Consider the following 19,297-nt stretch of genomic DNA (forward strand, 5'->3'; position numbering starts at 1 on the left):
AAACTATGAATTTAACTGTTATTATCAAGCATTACTTTCTGGAGTTCTTCAGTCAATTCTACATTTTTAAGATTGATACTATATTAGACCTAATAGACAACTGGTCAGCGTCTGAAATGAAATATACTTGTAAGAACTGAGGGATCTTACTCTCAGCTGGAAGAAGATTTCCAATTAAATGATAAGCCTATCCTTAAACTTTAAATGATGGCGTAGAACTGACTATGTATTTCTTTTGAACAAACAATGCCACTTGAAATAAGGTGTTGTAGTGTCTTGTATTATTTAAAAAGTGTGTTGAAACGGATTTACTCCGAGAAGTAAGTTTTTAATTTGTTGTGGGAGGCACTTGAATCTCAGAAGGAACAACTTTTACAACAACGCAACATAATCTGCTTGGCTCATTACCCCATTTTTGCATTGCATTTATTGAATAGTTCATCCATTTTATCTATTTTAACACAATTTAAATGAGGTGGTGTTTGAAATGCTGTAGAGTAGAGATGATATCATTTACGTAATTAGTGAATAGTAGTGTTCCTAGAACAGATCCCTGTAGGACTCCGCAATCAACGATACGCCAAGAGAAAATTTGCAGGCGCTCGCTAAGATAAAAGTAAAACCCAGAAAGTGTATTTTCTCATACATTGGAGTGATCGTAATTTTCTCGTCAATAAGTTGATATTTACAGAGTCAAACGCTTTGCAGAGGTCTAATAGTGTGAATATTGTAATTTTACGTACGTCCATAGTTTTCCAATAGGGCAGTCGCTAAATGTCGAGTCCAAAAATCTGTTGATATGTGTCTAGGAGTTTTATATCTGTTTAGGTAGTCAGTGAGTTGTCTGTGTACTACTCTCTCTAACGCCTTCGACAACGCAGGTAGAATGATAATTGGTCGATAGTGTTTGAAGGTTGTAGGCGTTTTAACTTTGAGTATTGGGCGTACAAAGACATATTTCAAAGCTTTAGGAAAGTGGATGTCATTAGCGATGCGCTGAAAATGTGTGTCAGTGTTGGTAAGATTACGTCAATAAGTTTGTTTATCATTGCGGTACTAATGTCGTCCAAAGTCTTCGCTTTGGATTTGATGCGTTTGAACCAAGTGGGCTATCAAGAGCGCTGTTATAGCCTTCTTGGTTTGAGATTTCTTGACGTCAGTAGATGTAATGTATGAGAAGTCTGTATGGGACAGGTACCTGAGGTTCTGCTATTGTCTGTTGCTATGATATATTATTAGCAGGGAAAGGATTTATATGTAAATACATATTTACTTATAAAGCTAATATAATTTATATTTTGCATTATCTTTATGTTTCACAATGTGTAGGGTTGAAAAATCCTACTTTTATTTTCCATATTTTTCCATATTTTAGAGTTTAGTACATATTTTCGTTAATTTCCATATATTTTCCATATTTCATATAAAACAGTCCATATTATATTAGGTTTAACAATAAAACAAAACAAAATTCCATTAACTTTTAAAAATACATTTCAACAATAGAGATTTAAACACATGTTCAGTAATCCCTTTAACATCAGAGTTATTTGAAAATTAGCAGTCCTATCAACAATGGGAAAGTAAGTTACAAAACTGTATTAATTTAATTTAAAATTTTTAACAGACTTCAGTTGTGCAGCTCAACAGTTAAATGCCAGTCAGAGTACACATAGGTTCAGTTTTGTAAATCATACTATAAATATGCCAAAAGTACGTCATTCAGTCAATTTAAAATCAAAACTAACAAGTTACATTTCAGAATTTAAAGAAGATGGTTTATCAACTGACAATAAAATATTATTTTGTAATTTGTGTCAGTGTGCAGTATCATCTACACAAAAGTTCCTGGTGCAACAACACATTACAACTAGTAAACATCAGGCCAACAAACAACTAAATTCCAAGCAGAGACAATTGTTTTTAACACAACCAACAACATCGAATGTAAGATCTGAGTTTAACATCGACCTGTGCCGTTCTCTCATCTCTGCTGATATTCCTCTCTACAAACTAAAGAATAAGGTCTTCAGGGAATTCCTTGAAAAATATACTCAACATACAATCCCGGATGAGTCAACACTTAGGAAGACGTATGCTCCATCCATCTACGATGAGACAATACAGAAGATAAGAGATGAAATTAAAGATAGTTCAATTTGGGTTTCCATTGATGAGACTCCCGACAAAGAAGGTAGACTTGTTGGTAATGTAGTTATCGGTTTGTTAAGTGAACAATATTCTGAACGAATTCTTTTACATTGTGATGTTCTAGAAAAGTGCAATAACAAAACTATAGTTAAACTGTTCAACGAAGCTATGGGTATCCTGTGGCCAAAGGGTATTATGTACGATAATGTGTTATTCTTTATTAGCGATGCTGCCCCTTATATGGTCAAAGCTGGACAAGCATTATCTGTTGTATATCCTAAATTGACTCATTTTACTTGTGTGGCGCATGCATTTCATCGTGTGGCAGAAGTGGTCAGAGACAATTTCCCTAAAGTAGATTTGTTGATTTCATCAGTGAAAAAAGTATTTCTCAAAGCTCCCAGTAGAGTTAACGTGTTGAAAGAAATGTACCCTGAAATTCCATTGCCACCAAAGCCAATTTTAACTAGATGGGGTACATGGCTAGAAGCAGTTGAATATTATGCCGAACATATAGACTCTATTAACAATGTTCTCCTTGCATTGGACTCTGAAGATGCAGTCTCAATTGATACTGCGAAAACAGTTACCTGTGACATAAGTGTGAAGAATGACTTAGCTCACATTCAGCATACATTTTCATGCATCATAAAAACGCTCAAAAGTCTCCAAAATAGGCACCTTTCACTATCTGAAAGTTTTGAAATTATAAATAGTACTGTGGAACAACTGAATCGTGGTAGAGGTAAAGTTGCAGATGCAGTAAGAGCTAAGGTGGACACTGTACTTTCAAAAAACCCTGGATATGAAGAACTACAAAAGGTTGTTGCTGTGATGAGTGGTGAATCAACAGTGAAGATTAACTTGGACTTATCCCCAGCAGACATTGTGAAATTGAATTATGTACCAGTTACTTCTTGTGACGTCGAACGCTCTTTTAGTCAGTATAAATCTATCCTCAGAGACAATAGAAGAAGATTCACTTTTCAGCACTTGAAAGAAATGTTTGTAACCTATTGTTATGGTAACAGACAATAAAAATTGTGTTTTGTTGAAACTACATTGGAAGATAAGGTACGTCCATTATATTTTTTGTTTAGTTTGATTAAAATGTACCAATATTTAACGTACATAGTCATTTTTTTATAATTTTAAGTCCATATTTAATTCCATATTTTGGTAAAAATCCATATTTAATTCCATATTTTGGTAAAAATAACTACATATATATTTACATATTTCATATATTTTTAGTCCATATAAATCCGTTCCCTGATTATTAGTGATGTGTTTATTGAGGCGTTCTAATGGAATAATAATTTCTTGCGTCTGTCTTTTTTTATTTTCGAAACCCAGTGAATTAATATTTTTCCATACTGTATTTCCCTGGAACTTACACTTGAATCAATTAGTCCGTGCATGCATTTCAGTTTCGTATTTCGCATTTCTTGATTTAGTTTTTGTCTAATGAAATGTTAATAACGCATGTCGGAACATTTTGTTCTGATTTGTCTTTTGAGAGTTTAAAAACAGTGTCACTAACTCTTGTTTCTTCTGAATTGAAATGTGCCTCATTGGATTCTTCAGATGATGAAAAAACACAAGAATTAGAAGATGTTTGCGCTAAAGTTTGATGTTTACGTCGCCTTTCTTCTTTGCTTATTTTCTTCTGTTGCACTCTATCTTCACTCTCCGTAAATTTTCTGTCCCGAAATAGCACAGCAAATCTGAAGAAGTTCAACGTCAATTGTGCACGGCTTATCCTGGTTTGATCATCAACAAATTTTTATCAACAATGTTTTATATGTGTATGTGTGTGTGTGTGTGTGTGTGTGTGTCTGAGGCCTATCCACCAGAGTCGGGCAAACAGCCTCTTACTCCCGCTCGTTCTCGTAGGCGAGACTAGCTGGCCGATAATGCCAGTTCCGAGAATCGTATTCTCGAGATTGGCACTCTCGGGAACGAGGAATACCGGGTCCCGGCCTGTTATCGCACGGCCGACTTGTCGTTATGAAATGCGTACACTGACTGCCGGCTTAATTGCCGCTCATCACTGCAATTCGTGACTCTTTCTGAAATATTAATGTTGATAAAGTAATTTAAGAAGGCACAGCAGTGTGGTATGCAATAATACAGCACATTATGATTGTTGACATTCTTACAGAAGTCACACTATTTTAATGAACTATTTATTGCCTTTCTGGAGAAGCAAAATAATGCAGCACTTTCAGTCGTTACCTGATCCTAAGCTAATCTAAAACAACAACAAGTTATGGTTGGAGCTATAATATATTTTCTCGCTATCAGCATTTCGTTGACATTCCATATTTAATCATTCGATAGTGTTTTGTATACGCTATAGTAATGGATATCACACGACTGTATTATTATATTGCGCGTTCACATCTGGACGTTTCGTTGTTCTTGCGCTGTGTAAGGACGAAATAAATTAATTAATACTTATTTATATTATTATAACGGACCAAAGACTCTGACAAAAGATATTTTTGTTTCCCAACTGATAAAATGCTGAATGTGAAATGGAAACACTTTTGCAAGGGGAAGGACAGAATTACGAAATAGAGTAGATCCTTTCACAAATTGATCATAATTACTTACAAACGCGTTTTAAGGAACTCGGAGGTTCATTGCCACTCTCACATAAGCCTTCCATCGGTCTCTACCCTGAGCAAGATTAATCCAATCTCTACCATCATATCCATTTTTATATTATCTTTCCATCTACGTCTCTGCCTCTCCAAACGTCTTTTCCCTCCGACTATCCAACTAACACTCTATATGCATTTCTGGATTCGCCCATACCTGCTAGATGTTCTGCCCATCTCATACCTCTGAATTTCATATTCCTAATAATGTCAAGTGAGGAGTACAATGCGTGTAGTTCTACGTTGTGCAACTTCATCCATTCTCTATCCCTCTTAGCCCCAAATATCTTCCTAAGGATCTTATTCTCGAACAGCCTTAAGCTCTGTTCCTGTCTCAAAGTGAGAGTCCAAATTTCACAACCATACAGAACAATCGGTAATATAACTGTTTTATAAATTCTAACTTTCAAGTTTTTTGAGAGCAGGGTGGATGACAAAAGCTTGTCGACCGAATAATAACAGGCATTTCCTCCCCCCCCCCCCACCATATTTATTCTGCGTTTCCTCCCGAGTGTCATTTATATTTGCTATATCATAACAGAGAATAAAAGAGGGAACGGTTATTATTATTATTATTATTATTATTATTATTAAATTAGTTACTTTACGACGCTTTATCAACTGCTATCGCTATCTAGCATCTGAATGAGATGATGGTAATGCCAGCGAAATGAGTCCAGGGTCCAACGCCGAAAGTTACCCAGCATTTGCTCTTAATGGTTGAGGCGAGAAGACTCAGCCAGGTAAAGGCTGGTTCACAATAAACCGGGAACGGAAACGACAACGAGAAATAATGTTAAAATAAATGCATTTAAATGTGAGCATTCACAATTAACGAGAAGATTGCCGGAGCCCGGGGGCCGGGAACGTTAAAGTTAATTGTGAATGCTCACATTTAAAAGCATTTATTTAAAGAATATTTCCGTTATCGTTGTCGTTTCCGTTCCCGGTTTATTGTGAACCAGTGTTAACTTGTCCCAACCAAGATTCGAACCGGAACCCGATCGTTTCTAACCGTTACTCTACAGCGATGGATTATTATTCTTCTTCTTCTTATTATTAATTGTTATTAATTATTATTATTATATTATTATTATTATTATTATTAGTATCACTGTTATCATCATTATCATTATCGTAATCATTAGGATGATCAAGATTATGATTATCAGGATTATTATGATGGTTATTATTTATTATTGTCTTGTAAGTTACCATTAGGTACAACGAATTAGAAATCTTATTAATTCTTAATTTGTTATTCTCGTTCCTATAACATATAGGATAATTATTGTAAACCATATAGGTCTATGTCATTTTATATTACAACATGGCTGCAATACAATAAGGATTGTTCTGTAACAATACTTTATAACGCGCACACCAGTAGAAAGTGTAGTTTTCTATAGTATAGGCTGGTTCACAATAAACCGGGAACAGAAACGAGAACGGAAATAACGTTAAAATAAATGTAGCCTACAGTATTTAAATGTGAGCATTCAGAATAGTTAATTGTGAATGCTTACATTTAAATACATTTATTTTAACAATATTTCCGTTCTAGTTCTCGTTGCCGTTTCCGTTCCCGGTTTATTGTGAACTAGCTTTTAATATTTCCATGTTTCATATCATTGTGTTACAAACTATTTTTTTATTTAGTTGCTATAAAAGATAGCCTAATTACTGTAAAGTGTAAACCATCTTGGACTATATAGCCTCATTTTCAACTACCTATATTAAAATATTATTTAATACCATCCGTACAATAACGGGTTTTCATGCGTTGAAGGGTTCCGTACAAATTTTACGGAACAAACGTTTGAGGCATGAGTCTTTCGCAAACAGCTCTTTGGTTAACTCGCCGTTATTCGAGAACCAGTAAAGATTTTGAGTGGCCATCACTTTTAAAAGTAATTTTCATCCTTTCTCAACATTTCTCTCGCTTTGACCCCCCCATCTAACGTGAAAAACAAAAAATTTTCAGCCTACAAAGGTGAAGTTGCAAATGTCTATTCTGAACACATCAATCTCCATCGAAGTTAATATTTTTTTTCTCACTTTCCAAAAAATATTTTCAGTTCGATTTTTTTCCTATGTTTTCCTTAGACATTGAGCTATCAATCCAAAAAATTACAGCGCGATTGATTAAGTATTATAGGAGCTACGACATGATATATATTTAAAGAACCGGGAAGTGTATAAGCCAATGCTTCTTATAGGAGCACGGCCCGAGCGATATCGCTTGCTTATCAGTACTACAGTCCCGCCTAGACCTCCGAGACTGTCGGGAATGACCTGGTATCGGTAATCCCGGGACCAAGAGAATCTCGTGTTCTCTATCAATGAGTCATTTGGCTACGTTAGGTACTCGCGCACCGAGCGAGACTACGATGATTGCGCAACCGAGAACGGGCGATAATATGAGGCAGTCTGCCCGACTCTACTATCCACTTCACTTTACGTGATTCGGGTTCCGCATACTGCGGATAGATGGCAGGACTGTGGCCAATTTTCAAATTGCATACCACTCCAGCGGGCCACGTTATGCATGATGTGTTTCTGTGAAGAGGTATGTCGTGTACTAGGATGAATGTATGTTCATGTAAGTGTAATGTAGGGAATGGGTGAGGATGATGATGATGAGGAAGAGAGAAGGGGAAACCCGGTGCCGGCACGTAGCCTACTCCTGTCGAATAGCACCAAGGGAGCCGCCAGGCTTAACGTCCCCATCTGACGGACGAATCACTATCAACAGTGACATATGCATTCCCTTCATATGTACTGCGGAGAGATTTGGGATACAATGTTTTATATTAAAGGGAACAAAATTAGTGGGTATGTGTCCCAAAATTTAAAAATCAAGGAATAAGGGACACTTTAATATATACATATATAGTGTTAAATAAATAAATAAATAAATAAATAAACTCAACACTCAAAAGTTAATTAAAATTAGCCTATAATTACCCGTAAGACATACCAAATCAAAAGTAAAGATAATAATATTTATAAGTACACAGTTACTTATATTTATGTAGCCTACTTCTTTTATTAACGTTAAAAATATTTAAAACATATAACTTAAATGTGCGAAAACATTCGCTCAGAGCATATAATGACAGCAGTTTTTGCCTAACTGAAAAAAAATGATGGGTAAGAAAATGCACGTGCAACGTGATCTTTATTTAGCAACACTCTACCCTTCCCTTAAGGAGTGGGGCTACACTTCATTTCATAGATCGGATACAGAAAACTGGCATGCGCGGCCTGTCATGGGCTTATAAATCAGGGATGGCAGTGAGCACACTGACGGACGGTTTTATTAAGCATAGTGAAATTAGCAATTAGGTATTATATAAGAATGTTATGTGGTCGAAATCGAATACTGGACAAATTTAATGGGTATGCGCCTCATACGTTATGAATACGCCACTGTTACAGGTTAAAAATTATACATAATGTGAGAATGCACTTACCGCCTGCAAACGTACACTAGATAGAACGCAATACAAACTTGTCAGAGAAGTTATCGCATTTCACGGGGAACAGTTTGGAATGGTTTTTTCTGAGACGTACTGATGGCCACAATCTGACATGTTTGTCTATGGCAGAGGTTTCCAAACTGGGTGTCGCGACACCTTGGGGTGTGCCTGAAGGTTTATGGGGTGTCGCGAACTGTCTGGTATATTTCATTATTCTGAGCTATTAAATAATTATAACTGAAATGAAGTAATAAAATCGCTGGTCATCTCTTACTTTCCTAGCAGCCTTGTAGATACATGTCCTTGACAGACGCATAGATGTGTGTATAGTTGTAATATACAAGTATAAGTCTAGTCTGCAAGATAAGGATGAGAATATCCTAACTGCAACAGACAAAATATCTGCCTTACGAGACAAGTTAGCAATTTGGTCTCGGAAAGTGAAATAGGGCAGCTACGAAATGTTCCCAAACACATCTCACTGTGATACGAAGAACGAAATAAATGATTCCATTTACAACTATCTGACATTACTCACAGATAAACTCGAAAGTTACTTCCCAGATCAGAACACAAATGCTTATGACTGGATAAGAAATCCATTTTTGTCATCTTAAGTTAGTGGACTTTCCTTAGCAGAAGAAGAAGAGGAATTGGCAGCGATTAAAAATGATAGGAATTTGAAGTAAAAACAGAAAGAGATGATTTGAACAATTTCTGGATTTCACTTGAAAAAGATTTTCCGCACCTTGCTAAACGAGCTCTTGTGATTTTGTTGCAGTTTTCAACCACATATTATTGCCAAACAGATTTTCTGTGATGTCCAATATCAAAACAGTGAAACGTGGCAGTTTAAAAATGCTGGATGAAGAAATGCAAGTGAATTTACCCCATATTCGTCCAAACATAAAATAAATTTGTAAGTCGACCTGGTTGGCGAGTTGGTATAGCGCTGGCCTTCTATGCCCAAGGTTGCGGGTTCGATCCCGGGCCAGGTCGATGGCATTTAAGATGACATTTAAGTGTGCTTAAATGCGACAGGTTCATGTCAGTAGATTTATTGGAATGTAAAAGAACTCCAGCGGGACAAAATTCCGGTACATCCGGCGACGCTGATATAACCTCTGTAGTTGCGAGCGTCGTAAAACATAACATTTACATTTTGTAAGATTCGCCAAGCACATGTGAGCCACAAAAAAATTAAAACCAAGGGTGAAAATAAGTGTAATTGTTTTTCTCTTCTTAGAACTCTGTGTAAATGTTTCTTTCGCCTCATAATATAATATGTTAACAATACTGGAAATATGTGGGTTTATTTTATTCATTTTATGAAGGGTGTACAAGTAGCCTATTAATGTGTGGAATACTTTCATTTGAGGGATAAGGTGACATTAAATTTTTATAGTTTGCTAGGGTATCACCGTATAAGAAAGTTTGAAAAAAACTGGTCTATGGCCATAATACAGCGATAGTAGTAGTAGTAGTAGCAGTAATAGTAGCAGTAGTAGTAATTTGTTTAACGGTACCTTCAACTGCAGAGATTTTTATTATTATTATTATTATTATTATTATTATTATTATTATTATTATTATTATTATTATTATTATTATTATTCAACGTCGAAATTCAATGTGGAAGAAAAATTATCGACAAATTTTACTTGGAGCACTTTATTAGAAACAGGATCCTTGTATGTGCTGTAAATGTAACACACGGATCTTTCAGCATATGTCTCTCCCGGAGGAAACCATGCTAAGAATTTTATTTCCCTTTAAAATTTACCCTTCTCAGCTGGGTTTGAACTCGAGAATCTCGGTTCCATAATGACTGTCACACCGCAGAGGACACCCACAATATTAAAAGTGAATACTTTCCTCTCTTTTATTTACTAATGGAGGTAATGCTTTTGTAGCTAAGAAATAGTGAATTTATGGCAGTTAAAGTGAGTAACTGGCAACAATACATCTCACACTGTGATGTCTTGTCTAAGGTCACAAATTCTGAGTTCAGCAAACAAGGGTCTGACTCCAAGTCTTCGACAATGGAAATCCAATGCTCTAGCCGCTTCGACAATAGTCTACTAAACTGTATAACGATTAGTAGAGACAGTCAAAATTCGTGACTCGCGAAAAACGTAAAAACCAAATAAACATAGTTTAAAACATGGTTCACATAAAAATTATCATATAATTACACGTTTCCACTCGCGAAACACTCGCGAAAAATCGCAAAAATCCAATGACTCGCGAATTTAGCATATTTTCTGTCGTTATTCGCGAAAAGACGCAATTTTTCAGCAATTAATAAACACATTATCTAAATTTGGAAATTTTAGAAGTTCTGTTCGAAAAATGCACAAGGTTTCGAATGCTGGCGCTAGATGGTGTGAGTTGAAATGGTTCGTAAACGGTTTGATGCAACTGAAAGCAGTTTGAAACCTCTCTTTGATCAGGTGCCAACCTTAAAGAATCCATCACCTGATATAGTAGTAGGCCTACATGCATACAGTGAACTGAAGGACGTAGTTAAAAATAGTCCTGGACTTTCAGTGCGAGAAGGTTTGCTCTCGTTACGTGAAGATCACAGTTATTTTGTGGACGGAGCACTCCATGCTATATGGGTTCCAGTTTCTAATGTTGACTGTGAACGTTTTTTTTATCACAGTTCTCGTGAGTGCTAACAAATAGAAGAACAAACCTTACAATTTACAAACTTAGAACTGTTGTCTGCGTACAACTTTGAATGTTAAGGGGAGGCAGAGGTGAAATTTTCGAACAAAACTGAAGAAAAAATGAAAATTTGTTTTTTTTCCATTTTTATTATCTTTATTTTCATATTCCGATGTTAGTTTTTGATTTTGTGCCCTTTAAAAGTATAAAATTAAAACCAAGATAACTGTATTACTATAGTATTCCCATAATAAACTAATACTTATCATTATTTATATACCTTCTCTGAACATATAAATAAAAAGAAATATTGAAAATTTCTTACAATATGGTGCATGGAGCATTTTATATCAAACGATATAAAGTTTTATAAAAGTATTAATATTTACAGAACTATTGTACTTAGAAAGTTGAAACTTGGTATGTCCATTACTAATAACATACTTAGTACCCATGATCAATTTCAAACAAATCGGATAAATTTTGTGGATTTTGAAATATTCACCTCTGCCTCCCCTTAAATAATGTTAAGTATCTTAGAATTGTTGTCAACGTAAAACTTTGAATATATAGTTATAATTGTCAATTATCTTAAGCAACATAATAAATTAATAAAACAGGGTGAAAATTTCAGGTTTACTGAAGAATAAAATTCAAAATAAATTCGTTTTCACCCAAGAATTTCTATCCTTTTTAACTAAGAATTTTAGCCCCTTTTATTAAATTTTTTTGACTGTTTCTATCTATTAGTAATAATTTGGTAGTTACTTCAAATAATCATTGATATAACATATTACAGTGTCGTTAAGAAGTCATCACAACTTAGTTTAATTTAATACCTAATTCACTATTCTCCATGCTGAAAGTCGTGAAATCATCTGTTCCAGCAAAGAACGAGAGGACGCATCCCTAGCCGGCGGTCAGCCCAGATTGTCTTTATGTACCGAGTCCACGAAGAAACGGCATTTGGATCTGTGCGCGGGAATGAGGCGCCATCTGATAGAGTACTGTAACAACACCACGATACACGGGCTGAAGTACCTCGGGGAAGAGCATCGATCTGTCGTGGAGAGGTAACGGCACGGTTATTTAGTAAGTCTATGGTATTACCCGGCAAGGCGAACTTCCGACTTGGCCTTGTAGGTCAGGGCGCTGCAGTCGACCAGATGTCTCTTCATATTACCATACGATGACGTCACAGCGTGGTTAATGCACATATTTTCCGCGTCGAAAGTTCGCTTTGCCTGGTAATATTTAAAACTTTTGCTTGAAGTGTGTACAGTGGAAGAATAGTTTTATTACGCCACTGGAATCTTTCTATTATTATTATTATTATTATTATTATTATTATTATTATTATTATTATTATTATTATTATTATTATTACCAACTCTCTCTTTTTTTTTTTTTGAAGACGAAAATTCTATTGTAATAAGTTAAATTTTTAGTTGAGTAAAACTCAAAATATAGACATGAAACATGTTGCGTTGATGGCGTCCAAGATGCAAGCCTTGTTTGTTATCACTACGTCGTCTTGTGTGAGTTTTCTGCTTCCTAGAAGAACATTAATGCATTTGTTTATGACAACACCCTTTGAAATGACTTACAGCCAATGTGGGGTGGAGTACATAATTCGATGACTTTATCATGTTTTAATCTCATGTTCAGAGTGACACCTCTTCAACTTGTTAGTGCCGACTTCATTTAATATATCCACTAAACGCTAATGACTTTACAAACATTAGCTACATCCGTAATTACTAAGCCGACGTCAAGAGCAGTGCGCACATCGTGGCTGATAGAATCATAGCAACCCATTTTACACTTCTCTACATGATTTCCAGGAAATTCGTACTATCAATATGGACAGAAAATACTGCTAGACATTCTAACATGCCAGTATCTACTGGTAAGTTACTGATAAAGCTAAAATTATTACACTTCCAGGAATATATCTAGTCAGGAGAAAAATCTGCATAAATAACAAAAGACTGTAGCAAGTAATCGTCTTCAGTTAATTGGATTGAAATTTTTACACGAAAATGAAAAAGATATGCCATAAAATGTCAAAAGTTATATAGTCACATCAGTCATAACCGCATAAATGAACTTTCCAATTGCAACATACCTTACTATACAGAGTGATTCAGGATCTCTGCAACAATTTCTGGAGATCGATAGATCTCGCAATGAGGGTCATTTTTCGTAAAACAATCCATGTTGTTCGAAGCTTCGTTTAAGAGCTAAGCGACATCGATAAGAAAAGCTTTTAGTGGCATTAACAATTATGAAATTAATTATTTTTCAAGTATTTGCTGACAAATTTCAGGTGTTCAAAGTGTCTATCCTGAACCTGATTACATTCATTACACCGTCGTAGCAGTGGTTATCGGCCTGCGTCGAATTTGATCAAAAGCAGCTAATACTCGCATAGTCGGTTCCCCTCTGGTGTCAGTTCGAGTGGTGTATTACTTCAATGTCCCAAAATAAAAAAAAAGAGATTAAGGATGTGAAGTCAGGTGATCACGCTGGCCACGCAACAGGTCCGGCTCTCCCTATTCATTGCTCCTCGTAGATGTTGTTCAGATGTGCTCGTACAACCATGTTGAAGTGCGTTGAGACGTTATGTTGAATCACATGTGCCCTAAAATCGTGAAGAGTACATCCTCCATGAGCAGCGGTACTTGAACAAATAAATGAATAATTAATTTCATAATGAACTGTAAATACCACTAAAACCTGTCTTTCTTTCGATGGCGCGTAGCTCCTACAGAAGGCATCGGAGAACGTGGACTGTTTTACGAAAAATGATCTTCATTGCGAGATCTATCGATCCCCATTCTTTGTTGCAGAGTTCCTGAATCATCCTGTATACCTATTAAGTATTATGCTTGGATAATGGAAACAGAAAGGGTCAACTTACTGTATACTCCATTAACACTCTACAGCTAAAATAAGGTAAATGGGGTACAACGGACCAGATTTTAGACCTAAATACGACGGAACCCATTTTATGGGTTTGCTTATTTTTTATCTACTGAGTGCAACAATATAGATAGAAGTTTAAATATTTACAGACGTTAACAATACCGATATTTGCCTTAACAATTAAGAGTGGAAATGAATAATTTTTTCATAAGGAAAATAAAATCAATGACCATATTTCAAACAGGTGTACAGTGGAAGCTCTTAAGTTCGGCAGAAATCAAGTTCGACATCCTATAGCTCGACTGCTTACGTAGGAGAATTAGACACGCCCCTATACGAGCACTAAGAAATGGGGGGCAAATCGCAATATAGCGAACGTAGAAGCTCCGCCCACGACCCCTTCCACTTTTCCCCTACTAGCTCAACAGACACACTACGTGACAGGCGAGTGTTGTGTCGAATGCACATTTCATGTGGGTGGGGATAACTTCCCCTATTGGCGTTCGCTATATTGCGATTTATCCGCCGTTTGTGGGACGGAACTGTCGAAACCCACTGTGATACTAGAAGCGCATACACAAGTCTCGGAGCGGGCAGGAAATGGAAGTACAGTACTGTATTCGTTGATGGATAACCAATAAGAATTTGTATTCATTTCACCTGCCACACCCACTACCCTTATTGGTCAGAACTTTCAATTCTGTTCTGTTCAACTTAGGAGAGTCCACCGTACTTTGAGTTTTTTTTTTCCATTGCTGGCGAAAATTATTTCGAAAGTTGGTTCTATCTTTGTCTTCAGATGGATAAAAAAAAAGAAGAAGGAAGAGAAGAATAGGATTTACTACTTGTTGGAGTCGTTACAATTGGCTAAACCCATTTTACTACCAACGATTGTCACAAGAACGCAGAATAATGTAGACAGGTTAAGTACCAAGAAATGTATGGCGGTTCTCAGAGATTAATTATGTATATGGATAAATGGAACAACATAAAAAGGCAATTAATAAAGAATATATGTATGAATGAGGTAAGAAGTAGATAATTTTTTTCTAGAGAGAGAGGAATTTCCCACAGAGCCATCCCTCGAATTCATTACTGGGAGGCCATGATTAACCTTTATTGAAGAAGAAGAAGAAGAAGAAGAAGAAGAAGAAGAAGAGGGAGGAGGAGGAGAAGAAGAAGTCGATGATGTTAATGATGATGGTGATTGTAGTGGTTGTGGGTATGTCGGTGCATTGATGAACTGATGTTTGTTGCTGCAGACTGTGTTGGCTAGTGGCCTTCGTGCTGAGCTTGGCTGCCTGCGGACATCTGATACTGCAGGTGTGGGACAAGTGGGAGAAAAGGCCCGTGATCGTGTCATTCGCCGAACGCTCGACCCCCGTGTGGCAAGTGCCATTCCCGGCGATCACGATATGCAGCGAAACCAAGGCCCGTAGAGACGAGGTCCACTTCACGCAGCTCATGGAGAAGCACTCTGAACAATCCTTTAACTTAACTGAGGAAGAGTAAGTATTGAGCAACGCACGGATCTGAAATGTCATATAATTGAAAAGCTGTCTCTCAAAACGAGTTAAGTCCATTTTCAGTAATTTGACAGGAAGGACAAATAAAATTGTGGATACTGTTTCGATTTATTCTGAACTATCCGTACCCGTGCGCTCCGCTGCACCCGTTAGAAATAAATATAAAGTAATTACATAATTAAAATAGGACATTTGATCCAGGGAACTTAAGTGTTTGATAGAAGGATAAATCGTTTAATATGTTACTTAATTTAAATTGTATTTAAATAATTAAAATGCGATCATTTTGGTCCAGAGATCACTCATTTGGTGCAATGACAATTCCTTTAACATGTTTCTTAATTGTTATTACATGCAACCATAGTTTAATGAAGATTGACATCATTTAGATTTATTATGTATACTTTATATTACTTGCTATAATTATGTTTCCATTAAATTATGGTAATAACTTAATTTTAACCCTTGTTTTCTACGTCTTCAGTAAATGGCGCTTGGCCCACTATGGTTCTGAACCCTTCAAATAACTTAAATAGTGATACAGCATATATAGTGATATGTAATTATATTTCTTTCTTTCGAAAATATAAGAATTCACATCTCCTATGTACCATTGCCATGGAATTAATAAATGTGTTTTTTCGTCCTACTCAAAAATTTTATATTTTGCACATAGGAGTTATTGCAGGAACAACAACGATATAATCTGAGGCGGCGGTGAAAATGTATTACATTGTTATTTTAAAAGTCTTGTATATCTTTAAATATCAGTCCTATCAAAATTTTGCATGGAATAAAACTTATCAGAAGTCATTTTTAAGAAACTTTTGTTATGTAACATTTTTCACAAAAAGCAATAATAAGCGAGGTATTTCGATTTATTTAATTAAGGCGCCTTAAATAAAGTATTTTGAATGCCACATAGACTAAAATCTAAGTTACAACGAACTTAATTTATATTTCAATTTTCATCGAAATCCGTTCAGCCATTATCATGTGAAAAGGTAATAAACATCCAGACAGATAGACAGACAGACAGACAGACATACAAACAAAAATTTCAGAAAAGCGATTTTCGGTCTCAAGATGAATAATTATACATGTTAACACCAATTATTTTTGGGAAAGTGAAAATTACCACAAAAATTTCGGTTACAGATTTATTATTAGTATAGATGTTTGATGGTTTCTCATTGTACGCAAATATGTGTTTTCAGCATAGGTAAAACAATAAATCCATTTTAAATAGGACCATTTCTAAATAAATTAATTAATACAAATTCTGTGTGATGCTTTTTATTGACCAAAATCCCAGGAGCAATATAAAACATGTTTTTCTTTATAAATGTATACCTTACATTTATATAAAATTCTCTTCATACATCACGACATGCATGCAACAAGATGGTACCTACTGCTCTAGGTCAACGCAAACATCTGACAATAATAGGACGAAACTTCTAGCAGTACGGGAACCTTGTAAACATGATACTTTGACTCACCTTGTACTCGCGTGTTGTCTCCTACATATCTTCTGACCTATAATTCGAATCGCCAGTATCTATTTCATTTAGAACTAGGACTCGGAAGTTGATGAAATAGCATCTTTTTTTCTGAGACATCACAGACAATGCAGGCTGTAATACAAATTAGTTTCACTTCAACACGAACTAATATAACCTACTTTTATTTTGCATATTTTTTTTCTGGTCTTTTATTGTCGGTTAGTAATTTTTTAGAAAATGTTTTACGTTTGTTGTATTTCTGCCCTTTTCTGCTTATGAACGGACTTTTTTTACGGTGTACTTGTAGTCTATATTCGAGAATCTACTGCAGATTGCTTACGCAATTCGATTGCGTCTTACAAGAATTCTCCTTTGCAGCTGCCTTGACTCCTGATCACTTGTGTTAATGCCTTCCCCCATTCAACGTATCAGAACAAATACTGCAGCCGCAGTGCACGCAGTCAGCATAGTGTATCATACAAGTGAAGACGTAAACATTTCGAAAGAAAGACAAAACAGAGAACGTTTTTTGCGACAGTTAGTGACTGAGTTTGGTGTGAATTTATTTTCCACAGATGGAATTGTATTATTATTCTGTTTATATTTTACTATTAAAATCATGGTAATTTTTAAAAATTTTAATGTCATATTTTCAGAAATTTAAAGTCATTTTATAGATAATTTTTCTGTGTTTTTAGGTCATCAACTTCCGAGCCCTATTTATAAGTATATGTCTATAGTTTTAAGAGTACTTAATCAGATTGAAAATATTATTTCTTTTAACACAAATTTCAGATTAAGTCATCTCGACAAGATGTCACTTCTGTGTGATCTTCAACATTACAAGGAAGGAAACATAGTTGTTAACAGTTCTGTCATACAATTCTTCCGAGAGGTAAACTATTTTATACTTCTACTTCTTCTCCTTTACGAGTTTAAGATTTTGGCGTCATTTACAGGGATTTCATTTAGTTACTTATCTAAAAAGATGTTTTCCACCTACAGGCATCCTGTGTCGTTGGTGTCACTATAGCACAATATGATGCAATTATTTATCTTTGCTTTCTTGGGTAACAGTAAATTATGTTATGTTATGTTGTTTTAGGTTATGTTATGTTAGGCCTATGTTACGTTATGTTATGTTATGTTACGTTACGTTACGTTACGTTACCCTAATTTCTTGTCATGTAAGTATAAAAAAGTACTATGATATAAAAATAAATATTTTGAGATTTTTCCGCGAACACATGTCTCAGTATCCGTGTTACGGAATAGGGTAATTTCCTACTGTACGGTCACTTATCATGACTGCCAAGAAATCAGCTGTAATAATTACTAAGTCGAAATGTGTCCAGAACTAATACTGTCATGGTTGTCAATGTTATCATTTCAATTTAAGAATGAAAAGTAATTTAAATAAACGTCCACTGAAATGTAAAGAAATTCAAGTGAAACTAGACCCAACATACCAACATGAAGGAAATGTGATACAATGTGAAAATAACGAAACAAAATTAATGAGAATATAATGAAGCGTTAGAAGACGCGAAGTAACCTGTCTCAATAATAAAGTAGACGCCACGAAATATAATAATTAAAATATGTTATCTACTATAAAGGGTAGGCCTATGCATAGTTGAGATCATGGATTCTTCTATGAACTCATAAATTAACGAAGGAATGAAAGGATGACAGAATGAACGAAAGAATGGATGGGTGAATGGATGCAAAATTAACGATCCAATAAAGAAATATATGAAATCATGAAAGAACAATTGAATAAATAACAGAATTAATTAATGGAGGAATGAATTATAGAAAGAACAATTGAATGAACGAATGAACTGGTGAAGAAATTGATAAAAAATGAACGAATGAATCAATATATAAATGGATAAAGAAATGAATGAAGAAATGGACAAAATAATGAACGAATTAATGAACGAATAGATGAATGAATGAATAATTGAATGAACAAGAGAAAATTAATGAATGAAAGAATAAATGGATGAGCGAAAGTACGAACGAACGAATGAATGAATGAATGAATTAATTAAATAATTATTCAAAAAATAAATGGATGAGTGAATGAACGAATTAATGAATCAAAGAATAAATGGATGAGTGAATAAACAGACTAACAAATGAAAGAATTAATGAAAGAAAGAATGAACTAATTATAGAATGAAAAAAATAAACGAATGAGTGAATGAAAGAATGAATAAAATGATAGAATGAATAAAAGACAGAATGAACTAATTATAGAATGAAAGAATAAACGGATGAGTGAATGAAAGAACGAATGAAATGATAGAATGAATAAAAGAAAGAAAGAACTAATTATACAATGAAAGAATAAACGAATGAAT

The 19,297-nt window shown here is 35.1% G+C and overlaps 1 protein-coding gene across 1 annotated transcript in view; it reads left to right on the top strand.

The window, feature by feature from the left end:
* Window positions 1–11,873: 11,873 nt before the first annotated feature.
* LOC138708580 (uncharacterized) overlaps window positions 11,874–19,297 on the top strand; it is a 48,217-nt gene continuing 40,793 nt past the window's right edge. The window contains exons 1-2 of the mRNA XM_069838698.1: window positions 11,874–12,042; window positions 15,160–15,405. Coding sequence (XP_069694799.1) covers window positions 11,954–12,042; window positions 15,160–15,405 — 335 coding nt within the window. The 5' untranslated portion in view covers window positions 11,874–11,953. The remainder of the gene's footprint in view (window positions 12,043–15,159; window positions 15,406–19,297) is intronic.

Source organism: Periplaneta americana, chromosome 11 (assembly GCF_040183065.1).
Source record: "Periplaneta americana isolate PAMFEO1 chromosome 11, P.americana_PAMFEO1_priV1, whole genome shotgun sequence".
Classification (NCBI taxonomy): Eukaryota; Metazoa; Arthropoda; class Insecta; order Blattodea; family Blattidae; genus Periplaneta; species Periplaneta americana.